This window comes from Centroberyx gerrardi, chromosome 19 (assembly GCF_048128805.1).
Source record: "Centroberyx gerrardi isolate f3 chromosome 19, fCenGer3.hap1.cur.20231027, whole genome shotgun sequence".
Taxonomy (NCBI): Eukaryota; Metazoa; Chordata; class Actinopteri; order Beryciformes; family Berycidae; genus Centroberyx; species Centroberyx gerrardi.
In genome coordinates, this window is record NC_136015.1 from 20,251,866 (window position 1) to 20,271,636 (window position 19,771).

At 41.5% G+C, this 19,771-nt stretch overlaps 2 protein-coding genes across 5 annotated transcripts; one reads left to right on the forward strand and one right to left on the reverse strand.

The window, feature by feature from the left end:
- The first annotated feature begins 223 nt into the window (after positions 1 to 223).
- LOC139908296 (sodium/hydrogen exchanger 3) lies at positions 224 to 16,354 on the forward strand. 3 transcript variants are annotated; one of them, XM_071894938.2, is made up of 17 exons: positions 224 to 582; positions 673 to 936; positions 8,208 to 8,510; positions 9,545 to 9,705; positions 10,461 to 10,539; positions 10,803 to 10,980; positions 11,362 to 11,582; positions 11,868 to 12,070; positions 12,257 to 12,346; positions 12,438 to 12,508; positions 12,619 to 12,748; positions 12,982 to 13,127; positions 13,655 to 13,778; positions 14,011 to 14,184; positions 14,690 to 14,744; positions 14,852 to 14,938; positions 15,033 to 16,354. In XM_071894938.2, exons 1-17 carry the CDS (start codon positions 435 to 437, stop codon positions 15,335 to 15,337), a joined length of 2,739 nt encoding a protein of 912 aa, XP_071751039.2. In that variant the 5' UTR covers positions 224 to 434; the 3' UTR covers positions 15,338 to 16,354. The 3 variants fall into 3 exon arrangements, with proteins under 3 accessions (XP_071751039.2, XP_071751038.2, XP_078146355.1); XM_071894937.2 differs by having other exon boundaries at positions 224 to 936; XM_078290229.1 differs by lacking the exons at positions 224 to 582; positions 673 to 936 and adding an exon at positions 5,783 to 6,368.
- olah (oleoyl-ACP hydrolase) lies at positions 16,289 to 19,269 on the reverse strand. Of its 2 annotated transcripts, none has more exons than XM_071895042.2 (7): positions 19,172 to 19,269; positions 18,861 to 18,991; positions 18,452 to 18,590; positions 18,192 to 18,291; positions 17,514 to 17,683; positions 17,181 to 17,263; positions 16,289 to 16,657 (listed from the first exon to the last, which is right to left on the reverse strand). In XM_071895042.2, exons 2-7 carry the CDS (start codon positions 18,988 to 18,990, stop codon positions 16,515 to 16,517), a joined length of 765 nt encoding a protein of 254 aa, XP_071751143.2. In that variant the 5' UTR covers position 18,991; positions 19,172 to 19,269; the 3' UTR covers positions 16,289 to 16,514. The 2 variants fall into 2 exon arrangements, with proteins under 2 accessions (XP_071751143.2, XP_071751144.2); XM_071895043.2 differs by having other exon boundaries at positions 18,861 to 18,994; positions 19,172 to 19,258.
- Between the last annotated feature and the right edge of the window lie 502 nt (positions 19,270 to 19,771).

Genomic DNA, 19,771 nt, shown 5'->3' on the forward strand with positions numbered 1-19,771 from the left:
AGGAGGCATCACACTGTTTTATTCCCAATGAAAGCTTAACATTAATTAAAACATGCTCAAAAGGCATTCTTAGCCAGTAAAGAGAGGATGGCCGCACCAAGGAGTATGACCAAATCTTCTATTGAAGAAGTGGCCAAACTAGCTGGTCTGGGTACAAAGGGGGAGGAGACAGACAGGCATCAGTATGGGTTGAGCTTCACCTGCTGTGAAAAGGTGTATCTTTGGCAGAGAGAGAGCAGAGAAGGAGCAGCCATGCTTGGACCAGGTAAAGATGTGGATGTATGTGAGAGCAGCGCAGTGAGAGAGACCTGAGAGGGAGAGAGACATAAGGGAAGGAATGAGAGACTCACACAGGATCTGAGATTAATCTGAGCACTTGATTCAATAGTTCAGTTCTCAGTTGCCTAAAAGGTTGTGAAGTACTTTACCCAAGCATGGCAGCTGTGTGGCAATTTGTACTTTTTCTATTTGTGCTGCTGATGGTCTTAAGTGGGCCGAGCCTGGCCAGTGAGGACAGCCATGGGACTGAGGCCAGCACAGGAGGCAGCACTGGGACAGGCACTGACTATGGGACTGGGACAAGCACCGATTCTAGCATTGACCATGGTACACGCACCGATTCTAGCACTGACCATGGGACAGGCACCGATTCTATCACTGACCATGGGACAGGCACCGATTCTAGCACTGACCATGGGACAGGCACCGATTCTGGCACTGACCATGGGACAGGCACCGATTCTGGCACTGACCATGGGACAGGCTCGGGCCACGAAACAGGCGGAGGAGCTGGTCATGGCGGCGAGACAGATCACGGAGAGCATGGACACGGGGCGCCCATCACCACCCTGCCCATAGTGAGCTGGAAGTGGGACCACGTCACCACGCCGTACCTGGTGGCCCTGTGGGTGCTGGTCAGTTGGCTCTGCAAACTCAGTGAGTCCTACTAACCTAACTGCCCACAGGGGGCTGATCTGAGAACAGCTCAGTACTTTACAAACACAGTTCTTAAAGTGGTAAACACTGTTCTGTTCTCTGTGCTTGTGATGAACAAGGCAAATTAGAGGTCACATTCAATAGGGATTCAACCCACTGAGTACTAGATGTGATTTCAACATGTGATATTACAGGAGCTGATATTACATTTTTAAACAATGCATAAATAGCTGTAAATATCAAATAAATATGCACCAGAGAAGTCCATGTGTACAAGATGATGCTTTATTTTTGTTATATACACCCCAGAAGACGTAGACGTCAAATAAACTTTCACATTTAAACCTTAAGTAGCCTCACTTTACCCTTGACATCTATAACCATTTCTTTTAAATGGCTAATCAGTGTAAAATTGCTCAGTGCAAGAGGATATTTTGTCCTGTAGCACAATGTGTAGAGTGCAGAACTAGGGTTTGATTGCCAATGGTTGAACCCAATATGAAAAGTCTATACATTCATGGTACTGGAAGGTGGTTTGGATAAAAGCATCCACCTACTAGTATATATTACATGTTCTCTAAGGTGTCCGTATTTTAAATTCAGGTGCTTTGATTTGAATTTGTCAGTTGTTAGTATAGAAAATGAAATAATGGCTCTGAATTAATGAGTTGGACACAGATATCTGGCTGTAGGAGCCTATAGAGAGCTTGACCTCTGCAATTAATGAAGCTGAAGCAGCTTTCTTGTGATCGCTGAACATGGTCATTAGCATTTCATGTGTACACAACAGACACAACTGAGATGTGGCGCTGTGGACAATGTAAATGTATGAGCATGCGTGCGTACGTGTGTGTGTACCTCAGTTTACATAAATATGGGACTGCGGCTGCCTGCATATTATGAAGGAAATGCGTCTGTGGATCCCCAAACAAAAAAAGCAGACACAACAGGCTGATTTTTGGTCCGGATGCTACAGTATGCGTGTCACTTTTGCCACCTTCATTGTTAATCTCCTCTGCCATTGGCATAACAGACCCTAAAATGTTACAGCAGTGTTTGTACTGATAGTAAACCACTTGAGAGATTTTCAGTGATAACAGTGAAAAATGCCGCTGATGTCCTTAACAGACCTTTCTGTAGACACTGACATTTGATTTTGAGTTTTTGCAGAATAAAATTGAACCACGTTCTATAATTTGGGAGACGGTAGATCATTTCAATTTGTTTTGACTCAGCATAATTCAAATCATTGTGATCCTATAGTGTGAGACCTGCTTCACCAGTCAAAGTTTACAATGATTTTCCTAAATTGAAAAAAACACCTAGTTACAAAGAAGAGCAGATCCGTCATAATTTAAATCAACAACAACAACAATAACAATGATAGAGATCAGCTCCAAAAGAGAAAATCCCCACACTTTCACAAGGCAATGTAGAGTTCACAGTTCAAATCATTTAATCAATATTGTGTAAAAAGGGCAAAGGCTGTGCAGAATGCAAACATTTACACAAAAGATTAGAGGCCATCTCCAGGTGTTATCACTAAGTGTGCTATTTCATCCACAGATAAACCTTTTATGGATATGGAGATAATCGGGTCCTTAAATGTCTGATTTTTCACCTAAAGGGCCGACGGCAGAGGCTCAAATTCATCCTGCAAGGGAACAGCGTCGGTGTATTTGACTTTGAAAATGTCTGTACATTGTGCCAACACACTTTGTTGACATCTGGTCAGAGTATAACAATTTGAACATAATATTGAGATTGAGATTCATTCATAACCTTTGTTTGATCAAGGTTGGTCTGAAAAAGTAGATTTCAAAGGAACTGGAACAAATCAGTTAAAGTAAAATACATAAACCAATACATCTAATGTATATACACTATAAATAATTTTTATGATTTTATGCTTACTCACTGCAGTGCAGTGACGTGCAGACAATAGTGCATTTTCCTCAGAATGAGAAAAGGTGTAGCCTCTTCCTCCCTCCTTACAGATTTACAATGTTTGCTTTCTTTCACCCTCCTCACTGCAAGCTTTCTCAGTCAATTCCCTCCGCTTGATTTTAATAACAATTGACAATTGACAATGGACAATAAATGGAGGTGGTTGGTTTCCTCATCCTGTGGGCTGGGAATCTCTCTTTTCACCTGTTTCAGTCAGTGCAGATCACATGTCTGGTCAAACCGCAAATCAAGACAATTTATTTCATCATTTCATTTCATTCATTTTATCCTGTCACATTCCTCAAGTTCAGTCTAGTTTAAAAAAAACAACAACTTTGTACCTTTTCTCTTCATTTCTTATTTCTTTAGCACTTTTCTATCAAACAGGATCAGACTAATTATGAATATTGAATATTTGTCACATTTATTGTCAAGTCTCTGTGGCTCTGACCCTTTCACTGGTTGCTTGTAATGTCGGTGATCTTGGAAATTAGGCTTATTCTACTGTTCCACTCATTTGAAGTTACTCTGAATAAGACCATATGAATGCCTGAAATGTAAATATAAAATGTATTTGATCCACTTTTATTGTTGTTCACTCTGGAGCTTTTTGTGGGTGTCGCCAAAATCTACATACAGAAAAATAAAGGTGCCGAAAATGGTTCTTCGGACCGATGCCATAGAACAGTGACTCTCAACCTTTTTCATATCAAGGACCCCTAATTTAGTCCACATTAGGGCCACGGACCCCCATTTGATGAGATTTTGTCTCTCAGACCCAAATCTGAGAATATTTGTATTGTTAGATATGATTTTGTCCAGAATCCCATGACTCTCTGTATTGTAGGTAGAGAGATAACAGTGAAAATATAATCAAAACAGTCATTCTTCTACATTCTCTAATTGTGTTAAATTCTTGTGAATTAAATAATGGTGAAGTTCAACAATTCATCAATTTGCTGCGGACCCCCTGGAACCCCCTCAAGGACCCTTGGTGGTTCCCGGACCCCACGTTGAGAACCACTGCCGTGGAAGAACCATTTCTGGTTCCACAAAGAGCCTTTCAGACCTTTCCATTCTTTAAAGAACAATTTCTGCACTCCTTTGCTTACACATCTGAATTGTGTTTTTGTTTATCTGCCCTTGTATTGCCTCATTTGCAATTGCACAATATATAATATGGAGCGGTTTGGTTATTTTCCACATTTATGCCATCACCCACCATCCAATAACTAAGAATTAAGAACCTTTTAATGTACCATATGGTTCTTTGGGATGTTAAAAGCTTATTGAAAGGTTCTTTGTGGTGATTGTTCTATGGCATCACTCTGAAGAACCATTTTAGGTTCCAGCTCACACCTTTATTTTTCGGTGTGTAGCGAGAAATGAAATGACGCATCTCAGTGAGTAGAAATGGACCATTTAGCTTGTCCTCCCACCTTTCAAACCATAACACAACAAATGGAAGGCCTTTAGTCACGCTGTAGTTTCTGTAACTCCCAGTCTGAAAATAACCTTTATCTGTCCCCTCCTTTTTACTGTGACCGTGAAGTTGACCTCTCAGGTTTAAAAAAACACAGAGCTGTGGTTATTTTATAATGACTGAAAGCCTAGCCACTGTTCAAAATGATATATTAGGTCATTAGTTAATAAGGCTGAACATGGGAATTCATGCGTGACATCGGTTCTCGCTTCTGGGTCTGTGAAGTTAAACGCTCTCATAAGGATGAAGATAATTAATACTCTTTTACAGTGTTTATGGTAAATTAGAAAACAACATGTCACTATCCAATATGCAGTTCATTTATTGATTCAGTAGACTATAAATTAATTGATGGTAAATGGTAGTAATTATTATAAATTAAATGTCATATTCATTGCACACAGAAAGACGCTTCATGTAGTAAACGATTGATTAGGACATGAGCAGCCTCAGATGTGTTTTCTTATATCCTGCTCTAAAAAAAGGGTGTGAGAACTTGGGTATCAAATCATTGAACCAGGCCATCTTACCATTTGTGTTGCCTCTTAATCAATGGGGTTATTGTGCCTTGTCTGCTAAAATAAGACTGGGCAATAGGCCTCTGCATGTATTACTTTCAGTCCAAAACAAAGGAAAAAAATCATATTATATCCCAGTAGCAGTTAGCTCATTGCAGCTCAGGGGGGGGGAAAGCCTGAGGAAAGTGGATTTTGTCTCCACGTTGTCGCCGTTCTCTCGCCTTAAGGAGGTGACAGGAGGCTTTAACCAATATTGAGTAATGTGAGCGTCAATCATTACTAAAGCAAAGCTGTGAGACAGAACTGAGATGCAGTGGAAAAGTTTCTACAGGCACACAGGTATTAGATCAACACTGGCCTCGATCAAATGACACCCCCCCCCCCCCCCCCCCACACACACACACACACTCACTCATTCCCAGACACGCACACACACAAAAAGAAAATGCTCCAATATAAACTATGAAAAAAAAACATTGACTCTTAATAATTGTCTCAGTCCCAACTAATACAATACACCAAATCTCTACAATCCATATTAATGCAAAAAAAAAAAAAAAAAAAAAAGCGTAATCGTATGTGGTAATATTACATTACATAATTATATAAACTTGAGTGGAAGAAGTAGAGACCAAAATGATGAAACAAAGCAATGAGTGGTGAGTATTTGAAACGTGACTCAATAACCAGACCTCCCTTCATCCTCGTACATCCGTTACCACTACACCCCCCCTCCCCCGACTCACACACACACACACACACACAACCTTGGTCTGAGAAGAGACATATAAAAGGCTGAGTCCGTGGTTCTGCACACCTCTGAACTCACCGCACCACTGACCTCAGACAGTAGGAGGGAAGAGGATACAGAGTCACACAAAGAGAGAGAAAGATGGAGAGATAGAAGGAAACACACACACTAGAGAGAGAGAGAGAGAGAGAGAGAGAGAGAGAGGAGATAGTGAGAGGAAACACAAGTGAGTGTCACAGCAGAAGTAGACGATTACAACCCACACACACACAACGAGGGATAAGAAGCGTAACAAACTGTCCGTCAGTTCATTGCGGCCGCGGCACAGACAGATCGCCTCCAAACCGCTCTGTGATGCCAGAACCAGACTCCACTTAACTTCTGGGGGTGTGAGGACACAAGGAGAGGTCAACCACAGGACTTTCTCTCTCTTCAGTCTATCTAGTCTATTTATATGATCAAATGCGAGGCCGCAGACGCACGCACCTCTGTCTGTTGGGGTTGTCGGTGTTGCTGGCTTGCCTGGTCTCGGGGGTCAAGGGGGTGAAGGGTGAGGCGGTGCTTCAAAGTTCACATCCGGAGCCTGAGGCGTCGGGATCGAACCCCAACCACACCGGACACGGCAATGGCTCCAGCATCACAGGGATATCGATTGTGACATTCAAGTGGCACCATGTGGAGACCCCTTACCTAGTTGCATTATGGGTGTTGGTGGCCGGTGTGGCTAAAATGGGTATGTAACATGACGTTTTAGGGCTTAAAAAGTGCTAGAAAAGCGTTTTGATTTGATGTAGGCTGGTAGATTCGGATCAAAGACGAGTACTGAATTACATAAGATAGAGACAGAAGTTCACTGATATCACAAAGAGGAGACCAAATGGCAAAGCAGGTGCTCAGATCTTGCAGGGTCAACATCTGAAAGTTGTGTTATAGTTTGATGAATGTTCAGTCTGCTAATTGCTCTGTCAGAGAAGATGCTGCTATTTTTACTCCAGCTATAGTGTAACAAGACTTGCATCCTTATGATGTGTATCTTAAAAGACAATTACAGTGTTGTACTGCTGTCACACTAAATTCTGAGTTTCCCAATGTTGGCATATACATGAAAGATGGGATAGTGTAAAATAGTAACAATAGTTTCCATGAAAAATTTATTTTTGTGAAAGGAATGGCGGATATGTTATTCTGTCTCGCTATCAGCAGCACACACAGTAAGAATCACACATTATACAGTATATCTGCTAAAAGTGTGAGAATGAAAAGTGATTTAATGTTACAATAATGTGCCATTAATAGCCTTACTGTTACAGTAGCCAGCAGCCGTCTGTGTCAGCGTTATCAACACAGCATGCTGTTCCAGAGGACAAGAGCTTCTTCCTTTTCACACGTTTGTGGCATATTAGACATTCCACTGATTGTCAAGAGGTTGACACTTGTTGAGCGTGCAGAAAACTTGTGATAATGCTGAATCATTTGTCTAATATCTATTCTTAGAGGTTTATGTTGAATATTAAAGGTTAAATGTGGTATAACTCATGTGCTGCAATGTCACTGATGAGCAAAAAGCTGAATATTCATTTGTCAACACTGATCATCTATTTGTTTTCTTAGCTTTTGAATAGCTTATCTCAGATCCGGGGACGGTCATGGATCTCTTGGGTATGAGTAACACATCAATCCACCAGCAACTTTCCATACAGCTTTGGAAAGAAGCAGAATGTTTTCCTTTGGTTACAGAGTTCTGCAGGAATATATAAACACGGTTATGGAAAATGTCAGGCCATCAATCCAAAGTGTCCTTAACTTAATCTTTAACTACGTTTACATGAAACTTCTCCGCAAAACAAAAAGCCAAGCCCTATGGCATCGGATGATAAATCAAAATTTTGAAATAGCTAGATTCAACTGAGTAGGCTCAATTATTAAATAAGCTATAATGAGACTGTGCCATAAAAAAGCCATTAAGCCAAGTAACCTTAACGGAAAGTGGCTCTTTAGCCGCTTTCTTTAACCATACTGGTTAATGATATGCCGAGAACAAAAAGTGGCTTTCTCAGTCCAATGAAACAGTTGATCATTTGCAAATTTTGCAACCTCAAGAGTTTTAGTTTTATGGTTTAGTTGTGATGCTGAGCATCAACGCCTTCCTGGGAAGGCAGTAAGGAAGGAGTTTTACTGTCTCAGCCCAGGACCTGAAATAAAATAAGTTTAGTCTCATCCTGAACTGAACTGGGATTTATTAAAACATACTTACTGTCTTTTCTTGTCTATCAAGAATCCCTTGGCTCTTGTTATGTGGGAACACACCAGAAAAAGGCTCACAATCCATTTTGGTTTATGAACCAAAGTAGTTTAAGAAATAACACCTTTCACTTCCAGACTGATGATGTCAGGAGGGAGTGAATTTTACTATTGGCTGTTTTCTTTTCAAACAGTTTTTGACATGATGCTCTGTGTCCACTTTTTCACTTAGATACATCTAGAATTGATCTTCCATGTCACAGAGTTTTCCCTTGTTCTCAACCTCTCTTTTGGTTCCCGCTCGCCTCACCCCCTGTCTTCACCTCCACAGTCATCGAGGCCAACCACCATGTGACCAGCGTGATCCCGGAGAGCGCCCTGCTCATCTGCTTCGGGTTCATCCTGGGTGGGATAATCTGGGGGGCGGACAAGATGCAGACCTTCACTCTGACGCCGACCGTCTTCTTCTTCTACCTGCTGCCCCAAATCATCCTGGACGCCGGCTACTTCATGCCAAACAAGCTCTTCTTCAGCAACATGGGGGCCATCCTGACCTACGCCGTCATCGGGACGTGCTGGAACGCCGCCACAGTGGGGCTGTCGCTGTGGGGCTGTCATATGGGAGGAGCCATGGGTAAGAGAGGCCTTCACTGCACTGGGGTCAATATCTCTCTGGGATGTTTGGGGTATAGTGGGAGTGTTGGGTTAGAATCTGGCATAGAGCAGGTATCCATGTGACTGAACACCTGTCAGATGCTTCAAGTCACACTGAAGTGGCATTTTGAGAGCATCGTACTTCTGTCATTTCTGGTTGAAACAGGATGTTGGGGTGGGATGTTGATGGTGTAGCAGTATCTATAAAGGAGAGGAAGGCAGTTTTATCTGATAGTCACGGGCAGGGGCGTTGGGTGAGGGGTGGGTGGGGTGGCGGTCTGTTCAAAAATCTGTTACAGCATTATTATTATATATATATTATTATATAACATTTTACGTACGCCTACTGGTACGCCATGAAGAGGCCACTGTTTTTTTACGAAGGAAGTAATGAGGTTTTGATTTAAAAATAAGAAAACAGAAGAAACATTTTTTGGCATGTATTGTTAAATAGGTATATATTATGACATGGAAGTTGGCTAACAAGGCCAAAAAGTCATTTTTCATGTCATTGTGACTTTAAAAATCCGTGATAGATTTTGGACAAGTCTACACTTCCGAATTTAAATCTTTTCAAATACGTAAAACCCAAATCCACTATCTATTTGACCATAGAACATTTAGGTTTACTCTGAGAAATTCTTGAATTGTCGGTCCATGGATCAAAACTTTGGTCGATCACTCTGAGAGTGAAGAAATGACAGTCTAATGAGTCAAAACATAAACAAAGCCAATAAAGAGGCAGCATTGACTCACAAGGGGCTGTCATGATGCAATTATGGATTTTAAGACGGCTACACCTCACTGTTACGTGATGACTCCAGTTCTTCAGAAGTCACTAGGAACTGAAGGAAATCAATTATATTGTGTATGCAATTACATTCGACAGGGTGGTTAGAGAAACTGTCCTATAAGGTCACAGGGTTCAAGCCTCTCAACTACCTGCTCTGCTTAAGAACGTCATCTAAATGCCTATACGATATGAATGTAAATCTCCTGTCCCGTGCACTGCAGGCGAGCTGGACATCGGCCTGCTGCAGTACCTGCTCTTCGGCAGTCTGATCGCTGCTGTGGATCCTGTGGCTGTGATCGCCGTGTTCGAGGAGGTCCACGTCAACGAGGTCCTCTTCATCATGGTGTTCGGAGAGTCGCTCCTCAACGACGGCGTAACAGTGGTTCGTATGCTGCTGCAATGAGAAGGTGTCAAGCCTGAGTGACGGCATTATAAATAGAAAAGAACAGAACAGAACAGAATAGAATAGAACAGAGTGCTTGCCCTGTCCTTTCATCATCACCACTTCCCACAACCGAGGTCCTCAGCTGTTTCTTGATGTTACATAAGAAGCAGAACAGTTTGTGAATTTGCAGAGACATCCATCACTGGAAAATACACTTCCAAGACGTTAAGTGTAAAGCAAACATTCTGCATTTCAAAATAAAGGTCTCGTACCTCGTCTGAAGTCTTTCCACACTGGGTGAACTTTACCCCCCATCTGGTCGATCAAAGTGCTTGATTACAACCTGTAGCAATATCACATGTATTTGTGTTATGAATCACACCATTAAGTTCTATTCGTTGCCAAAAGAACAAAGGGAAAATGAAAGGGAATGAAAAGGTTTTGTTTTCACCTTTCCAGTGACTATAAACTGGGCTCTGACCTGTCTGAAGAAATGCATAAGAACAGGAGACTGTGTGTCTATCAAAGGAAACTCCCATTTTGGTGATTTTCATGTTGCAACTGAAGGTTTACATGCTCCTCTATGTGTTGAGAAAACTATACGAACCTTGGGCTTATGAAACCCTTTCAAAATCTCGAAATTGCATGGTGGTCTATCTAAGAACAAGGCAGTTACAGTTGAGATTTGGGAGGTTTTCACTGTATATGGGCGATATGAAGGAAGACAAATCGATTTTTTCTTCTTATCTCAGGTACTCTTCAATGTGTTCGATGCGTTTGTGTCCCTGGGAGGACCCCAAATCGATGCTGTGGAGATCATCAAAGGAATAAGTATGAACTGAACCCATTCATTCACTCATTTGTGCTGAAAAGTGTTCTGTTTCTTACTGTGGAAATCATGTAATATCTTGTAGTTCTGTGTGACTCAATGAATAAACACTACCAGGTATTAGGGGTTTGATTCCCAGTGAGGCATATATGCAGTCATGATAAAAGCGCGTTCTCCACATGGCATACTGTACATTAAGTTAGATAACATGAGAAGAAATGCTTTCAATCCACGTGTCCTCCTCTCCCTCTCTCTCTCTGTCCAGTTTCCTTCTTTGTGGTGGCGTTCGGCGGCTCCCTCATGGGCTTTGTGTTCGGCTTGCTGATCTCAATGCTGACCAGATGCACTAAGAACATCCAGATCATCGAGCCGGGCTTCATCTTTGTCCTGGGATACCTCTCCTACCTGACCGCCGAGATGCTCTCCCTGTCTGCCATCCTGTCGTGAGTGCTTCAAAAAGGGTTTATCTATCTTATCTTTTTTTTATTACTTATGTGTCCTTGCTTTGTTGCAATTAAATGGGATTTCCGTTTATTTTAAGAATTTGTAGGTGGTATCCCTGTGGTCCAGGATGGCACACACAATTACATGTATATAAAACAAAGTCATAAACCAGGAAACTAAGACTTCAACCTCTGATGCCATCATCATGTAAAATCTAGAGGTTTTCCACAGGGAATTAATTGGAAAAGATGGTAAAAGTGACTGTAAAGGCATAGGAATAACATAGAAATTATTCCCCTTTCAGCCAATTACAGCCCATGATATCTTAGCTGTCTGATTAACATTATAATCATCAATTTCCTTGTTTTTTGTTTCTGTAGGATTGTCTTCTGTGGCATGTGCTGCCAAAAGTACATCAATGCAAACATGGACGAGAAGTCCGTCACCACCGTCAGATACGCCTTGAAGGTTTTCGCTAATGGATCAGAAACCATCATCTTTGTCTTCCTTGGCATCTCGGCCATCGATAGGGGATTGTGGGTGTGGAACACGGGCTTCATCCTCCTCACACTCCTCTTCATCTTCGTCTATAGGTTCATCGGTGAGACTGAGTTTGTCTTCCACTGTTAGGTTAGGTTGGAAATAATACATATAGTCTAAAGTGGAAAGTCACAAGACTGATTGTGTGTTTGTGTATTATGTGTGTTTGCTTTTTTTTTAATTTGTATTTTTTTAAAATGGCTATATACAGGTAATAAGGCGGGAGTAACAGAACATATTAACTGAATAAGACACCAAAAAAAGGAAATAAATAAAATAAATGATAACTAAATAAATTGAATAGATAAAGAATAATACTTTATGTGTGTTTGCATGTATACTACAGGTGTCTTTTTACTGACCTGGATCCTGAACAAGTTCCGGCTGGTGCCCTTGGAGGTTATTGACCAGGTGATTATGAGCTACGGTGGCCTGCGAGGGGCCGTTGCGTACGGCCTGGCTATGATGCTCGACGAGAACAAGATCAAGGAGAAGAATTTGATGGTCTGCACGACACTCATTGTGGTGTACTTCACTGTCATCCTTCAGGTAACGTCCTGCAGTTTCCCTCAACATGCAGACATGGTTAAACTTTTCTCTGATTATGTCATGTAGAATAGAATAGAAACTTTATTGATGCCCAGGGAAATATTTGGTGGTTGCACAGCAGCTGAAATACATCTTAGTTTTGCACATATGGGGCAAACCTGTTGATAATCTGCGTCTCGGTTGCAGGGAATAACAATGAAGCCTCTGGTAACCTGGCTGAAAGTAAAGAGAGCTGAAGTGACCGAGCTCACACTTATAGAAAAAGTACAGAATAAGGTAAAGCTCAAAATAAAACTATTTCACCTTTTGCTGATACAGCAGCAAGAAACTACCTGTTTATGATCCAATATCTCTTTATTTTGCTCAGGTGTTTGACCACATGCTTGTTGCCATAGAAGACATATCTGGACAAATAGGACACAACTACATGAGGGACAAGTATGTGAACAGTCATCTTTAACCATTTAACTTGGCTTCACTGTACTGTTATACACTGTGGATTTTAGTGTGTGAACAAGCCTAAAGCATTCTCTCATTCTACTGTGAAGGTGGAATAACTTTGAGGAGAAGTGGATGTCCTGGCTTTTGATGAAACCATCGGCGAGGAAGAATCGCGACTACCTCTTCAATGTCTTCCACCAGCTGAACCTCAAGGATGCAATGAGCTACGTGTCTGAGGTGAGGGTGACATATAATGCTGTTCTTGATGTTTTATTCAATTAGGTATTCCCTACATCGAAGTATTAAGGATAGACTCTACATCAGAACTTAAAAAGTGGGGGAAAAGTGAGTTTTTACCCTTACTGTCAGCAACCAACAGCTATAGAAACCAGCATTAAAGGATACAGACATAGTATTCATTGCTGATTTAATGGCAGATTATAAGTATTTCCTCCTTTTCCTTGTTGCAGGGCGAACGCAGAGGCTCTCTGGAATTCATCCGTAATGAAACCGCCATCGTCGACTTCAAGAAGAAGTTCGGTGAGGATTTCTCGGAGGTCATGCCTGACATCATGGGAGACATGTCCAACGATCACGTGCCGGTTTCCTCTATCATGTGAGCAAACCCCCTTTTAACCTATTTACACCGTAAACACAGGGGGGAGCTAAAATTGGACTGCACCATATAGCAAGTGTAAATACATGCCAGTATAGGGTCAGCCGGTGGTGAACAGCAATCGTAAACAGCACTTATTTACAAAAAACACTACAATTCCTGCCAATTTTGTTCCTCATATGCTCTTCAGTTCTGAGTTTGCAGACATATTTGAATATAAACGGACTTAAAGCATTTGAGCATTTCAACAACTTGAAAAATGGTTTTGATATATTCATTCAACAAATCCAGGTACAAGTTTAGATTAATTCTCTTGCCTCAGTGTGAACGCTCAGTTCTGCCCCCTAGTGACCAAAAGCAGTCACAGCACTTTTTTCCCCACACTTGAAATAAACCCAACTACTTTGAAATATGATGCACTGACCATCTAGTTATTCTCATTCAAAGGAGTCAGGTGTAAGCGCTGTAGCTGTGTATGATGAAGGCACGGGGCAAGTAAAGTGACTTGTATGCTTTTTGCCCCGTAGAAGAGACAATGTGCCGTCGGTGAGCTTTGAAATGCACGAGCAGGACATGAAGAGTATGAGGGAATCGGAGGACATCAACACTCACCACCTGCTGCAGCAACATCTGTACAAGGGCAGGAAACAGGTGAGCTTCTTCTGTCACGTTACTACAAGGAGTGGGTTGAATACAAATACATAAATTCAAACATGAGAGATATAGACCACGTTAAAAATGGTTTGTCCAAAACTAATGAGAAATTAACTCTTTGGATTTGTTACAAATTGTCTTCATCTTCTCAGTGTCTTATGAAAAATCGATTCCCAACTTCCCAAACTGACCCTTCTCTTCTTGGTGTTTTTTTGGTTTTTGCTTACAGCACAGGCACAGGTACAGCAGGAGCCATTTCGAAGTCAACAAAGATGAGAACGAGGTGCAGGAGATCTTCCAGAGGACCATGAGGAGTCGTCTGGAGTCCTTCAAGTCTGCCAAGATGGGCGTCGCTCCACCCAAGACGATCACCAAGCACCCAAAGAAAGACCAGCAGCAGAAGGTTGGAGCCTCAGTATTCTTGTCCACTTGACATTTAGGAGATAACGTACATATAATCTATCATAATAGTCCGTCAGACCTTGTGTAGCCTAATATAGCAGTGGTTCCCTTTTTCATATCAAGGACCCCTAATTTAGTCCACATTAGGGCCATGGACCCCAATTTGATGAGATTTTTGGACCCAAATCTGAGAATATTTTTTATTGTTCGATATGATTTTGTCCAGAATTCCATGACTATCTGTATAGAGAGATAAAAGTGAAACTATGATCGAAACAGTCATTCTTCTACGTTCTCTAATTGTTTTAACTTCTTGTAAATTAAATAATGGTGAAGTTTAACAATTCATAATTTTGCTGGGGACCCCCTGGAACCCCCCCAAGGACCCCTGGTTGTCCCTGGACCCCACGTTGAGCACCACTGTAATATAGCATGCCTTATCATATTTTTGCACTTTGCTAGTTTAGCAAGTGAATGATTAAATGTTCATTGTTGCACTGATGCAGATGCCAAATGGAAAATCAATGGACAGAAGTAAAAGCCACCCCTTTGGCGATGAAGGTCTGTATCTACGTTTCAGTTTTTGTGAATAAAGCTACTTATTTTTGTCCATGTACTTTGTGAAAACCTACTTTTTAAAATATCAACATCTCCTTTTTCCATTCTAGATTTTGAGTTCTCGGAGGGAGACAGCGCCTCCGGTGGCGAGGCGTCCGGTGGTTCGTTCCCCATGAGGGTCACGTACATAGCAGGAGGTAAAAACTCATCCATCACCCCTTCTCACCTCCTCTCTGACCTTTACAGCCCATTAAACACCGCTCCTCTCTCTCTCTTCCCTCTTGGGTGCAGCTGGCATCGAGAACCCAGCCTTCATGCCGGAGATCGACCCCATGACCCCGATGCAGATCCCTCCCTGGCTGGCGGAGGCGGAGGCGGACGGCGGCCCGGTGGCTCCGTCCCAGCGGGCGCAGGTGAGGCTGCCCTGGACGCCCAGCAACCTGCGCCGCCTGGCCCCGCTCCGCCTCAGCACCCGCTCCACTGACTCCTTCCTGCTGGCCGACACCCCCGCCGCGCAGGAGAGACCTGACGGGCCGCCGCCGCCGCCGCCGCCACAGCAGCCCCCGCCGCCTCAGAGAGATAACACCCACATGTAGCACCCAAACTACCCACCTCACCCACGGACCACACACTCTCTCTCCCTTTGACACTGACTCCTAACCTGGTTGCCAAAGACACAGTACACAACCTCAGACTTTGCACCGTCTACTCTCAAAATCTTTACTAGGGAATGTTTTCTTTTCCACTCCATTGTTTAATCAATTTCCAGACGCAACATTCACAATCCCACATAACGTTTAACAGCTTCTCCAACTTTCACCCTTGACTGAGCAGAGGAATGGTACATGCAGGGCGAGAGACATGCAGCCTGTTATTCACCAGCTCCTGTTGAACATTATCTTATTTTTTCATGTTGATCCACTCAGTACATTTCAAGTACTCGTCAAATCCCTGAGCAGCATGAGTTCAGTCTGTGTGTGTTTTCCTGTAGTGGGAGGATAACACTAGCAGAGAAAGTGTAGCCTAATATTGAACATATCTGCTTTTCCTTTATAGCATCTTATCCCTAAATGTGAGGCAACGATCTTTTTCAAGCACATTGTAGATATGTAGATTTATTGTTGATAAAGAAAATGAAGCATTTAATTAAGAGTAATATAAAGGCTAGAGAGGAATATGAAATCAATTCCAATTTCATCATTTTAATTATTTTTTTGTGTGTGGTTTTTCTCATTTGTCTAAGAATACTTGAGCTCAAATATTAAACTTGAAGGATAAGACTGTTGTAAATGTCACTTGTATGATAAAGAAATATTTATTCACCAATAAGGTTTGTTTTTGTGTTGACATGTCCAACATCTCAAATATGAACACTAGGCAATAGTTACTAGGATATATACAGTATCTTATCTTATGTATCCCCAGCAAAGAATACATTGACTGAGTGGACATGGCTTTGGATTGTACTCTTTTAAAATATGGATTTAGCAATAAAAATGAAGTACATCAAAAAATATGTTTTTTGTGGACTCAAAAATACTGTTTATTATTAGATGTGGAGTCGATGAAACTGTATGGAATGACTTTTTAATATTCCCCAGACATTTAAGACAGAAGAAATGATTTTTAGTAAAATAATTTTGTCAGAAATCTTGGTGGCACAGTTCGTGACACTGCTGAAATGTTTGTATCCCATTCCATCACAAAGAATTAGTAAAAAAAAACAAACATTTAAGACATTAAAGATAAATATCTATAACTTTATGTATTTCACTATAAGTAGTCCATTTCTGATGTTTCTATTTGCTTTGTGATGTAGTCCAATATCATTTTTTCATTTTCAGATTCTTTCAAGTAAAAATGAGATCCATCCAGCATTCTGACCGTGAAATCTCCGGATGAAATGTCTTTCCAAGCTGTTAATGAAATAAATTAATAAGAAGCCATTAATTACATATGAACAGTGAGGTAACATATTCATCCATTCATTCATTCACCCATCCATTCATTCATTCATTCATTGTCTTAACCCACTTATTCCTATTTAGGGTCACAGGAGCCGGAGCCTATCCCAGCATGCATTGGGTGGAAGGCACATAATCATAGAAGAAATTAATATGACGTTTTTACAATGACAAATACAATCACAATCAGCAAACAACTGTCTGTGGTGTTGTATCACAGTATTTTTGGGGAATATTAGCTATCTTCCAATACTTCCAAAGTCCAAAACTTCCGGAATTTGCGAATTAGGAAGGAAGGATGAAGCCACACGCCCTTTAGCTGCTCTTGTTGGGTCTTTCATTCATGTCAACTGCTTTCTGCTCATAAAGTCATGAAACATATCAGACCGATCTATCATGGGGTGTTATGGCTGTAAGTGTTACTGAAAGGCAGCCCATGGAAAAGCAGCCATGCAGGACGCATCAGAGGACTGACCTTGTAAGTCATGAGGAACGTCCTGCTTTCCGTCGAAGCATGTGATTGGACAGGAGAGGAGCGGGCTGTCTGGCTTGTTATACCTGGAGAAATACAAAAACAAAACCTTTATTACATCTATGTTACTGAGCCTCTGATGACACAATGATAATTTGATGAATATAGTAATCAGATATTGCATTTTGCTTATAGCCATAGCAAATCCTCAAGCATTATTACTCTCTTAATAGGACAGAGGACCAGGCCTGGGTTTACTGAATCTTAACTGCCTTACCTTCCTATTCAAAAATAGGCTAAATATGAGTTAAGTGGCCAACAGAGATGCCGGCCCACCTGTAGTTCTCCACGATGTGCAGGTCAGCCTTCAGGGCGGGGAGGAAGAGCTTCAGGACCTCGGGGTTGGCCAGCAGCTCAGGAGGAGTTCCTCCAATCGCAATCAACCACTTGAGAAAATCCTCATCTGATAGGTCGCTTCTCTTTGGGGCGTTGATGCGTGTTTCTGACTGTATCACAAAAGGACAAAACAGGAATGGTGTGTGACAAATACCAAACCCTTCAAACTTTCCTCTGTTTATATACATCTATTATCAATGATGTTTAATTAACCATTGTTAAATTTTATTTTGTTTGAGGGAGTAAATTTAAAGTTATTGCATTTTCAAATATCCATCCTTTTTACAGGCGGTTTCAGACTAATTCCAGTCATCGGATCACAACTGGACTTGGTCTTGATTCTCTTCCTTCACTAAGCAATTATTAAAAATCCATCCAATCAGGCGAGTTTGCTGCATTTGAACTGGAAAGCCTCCTGTCAGCATGTTTACATCATATGAATTAGAGGAGCTGCTGCCAATTAGGGTCAAGTATTTTGACTGTTTTGCCTGTGATTCACATTTATTTGAAAAATATAATAAAGAACACAATTCTTATACTGAGCCAAAATCCTGAAAACTGAATAATATGGAACCTTTAAAGGTAAGACTGGACTGAATACTGTGTGGCTTCACTCACATAAGGTGCAGAGGCACCAGACAGGAAGATGTGGACCGGCTCCAGGTTGTGGACTCTCTTCAGAGTTTCTGCTACAGCGAAGCTCGTCATGGCACCAAAACTAAGACAGACCAGAACAGTGCAAACATGAAGTAAACAGAAAAACAAGCTGTGAAATGTAAGTAGTGGAATAAAAGGGAGGTGCAGAAAGGAGGCAAGAGGAAGAAGAGTAGCAAGAAAGAAAAAGATCCTTTATTTATGAAACCCTATTCCTGTCATACCTGTGGCCAAAGAGGGCGAACGGCTTCTCTTTCAGCTCTGGTAGCAACACACCGATAACCTCATCCACTATCTGCTGCATGCTCTGAAAGAACGGCTCTTTGGCTCGACTTTCCCTGCCTGGAAGTTTAACGGCGTACACTGAAAATGAGAGGAAAGAGTTACAAACAAAACATTTACATGTTAGGTAGAGAAACAACCCTGCTGTTGTATGCTCTACACTCTAAATTCAGGATACAAGGATACAAAAACAAAACAATTCTGGCAGTTCAAGTTCTTTTTATTGCCACTTAGCAAGGTTGATGGCATTTATGGATGAAAAACTGACATTTACAACATTTACAAACATCAGAGGAATGGTGAACATACAGTAAACAGGATAGACTGACAGTGCAAAGTGCAATGTGTTACCTTCAGTGGAGCTGTTGAGGACGTTTCCCCAGCGTGCGTAGTGTATGGAGCCTCCTCCTGCCCAGGGGAAGCATATCAGCCTGGCCGCAGCATCCGGCCTCTTGCTGAAACAGCTGATCACCTTATCCATTCTGCTTGACACGAGAAGAGGGGAAGATGCAAGACTGATTTGCTTAGACTGTAGATCATGGGCTTACAGTGAATAGTTGTGGAACAGGAGATCACACATGCAAGACTGTGGATGTTTCACCACAAACAAGTCACCTTATGGCACAAATTTAGGGAAGATTATAATAACATTCATATCACACCTGTGTGTTGCTACCTCATCAGCTTCTCCCAGGCAAAGAGCTTATGAAGTAACTCCTGAAGCTCAAATGTACAGTTTCCTGGTTATTTTCTTCTATGGTTTTTGGATGTAGCAGAAATAACCTTGGAGACATCTACAGACTGGAGTGTGTATCTCCATGTAAAAATGCTAATAATGTAGTTTTACACAATCTAATTTAGTTCAGGAACAGTTTTGCGCTATTATGGCTTATTTGCATAGGATGGACAGTGTATATAAAAATTGCAAGAGCTACATTACAAAGATGCGATATACATTTTATTTTAAAAATTACGTACATAGTTGAGAAAAAACTTTATAGGAAGTGACGTTGTTTTCTACAGTTGGTATTTCCTGACGGATTTCCCTCGGCGGAGGAGGAGAGGAGCTCTGTCAAATTCTGTCAAGATAGCCAGAGATAGCAAGAATAATACCGGAAATTGGGCGATTTTACCTTCAAAATTAAAGCGTAAAAATGTCGGCGGGTAATTATTGGGATAAAAATCGTATCAAAAGGCGGTGGAATCATTACAGTGTACATAGAGTGAAACTGTAGCTGTAAAATAGATACTGAAACGATTGT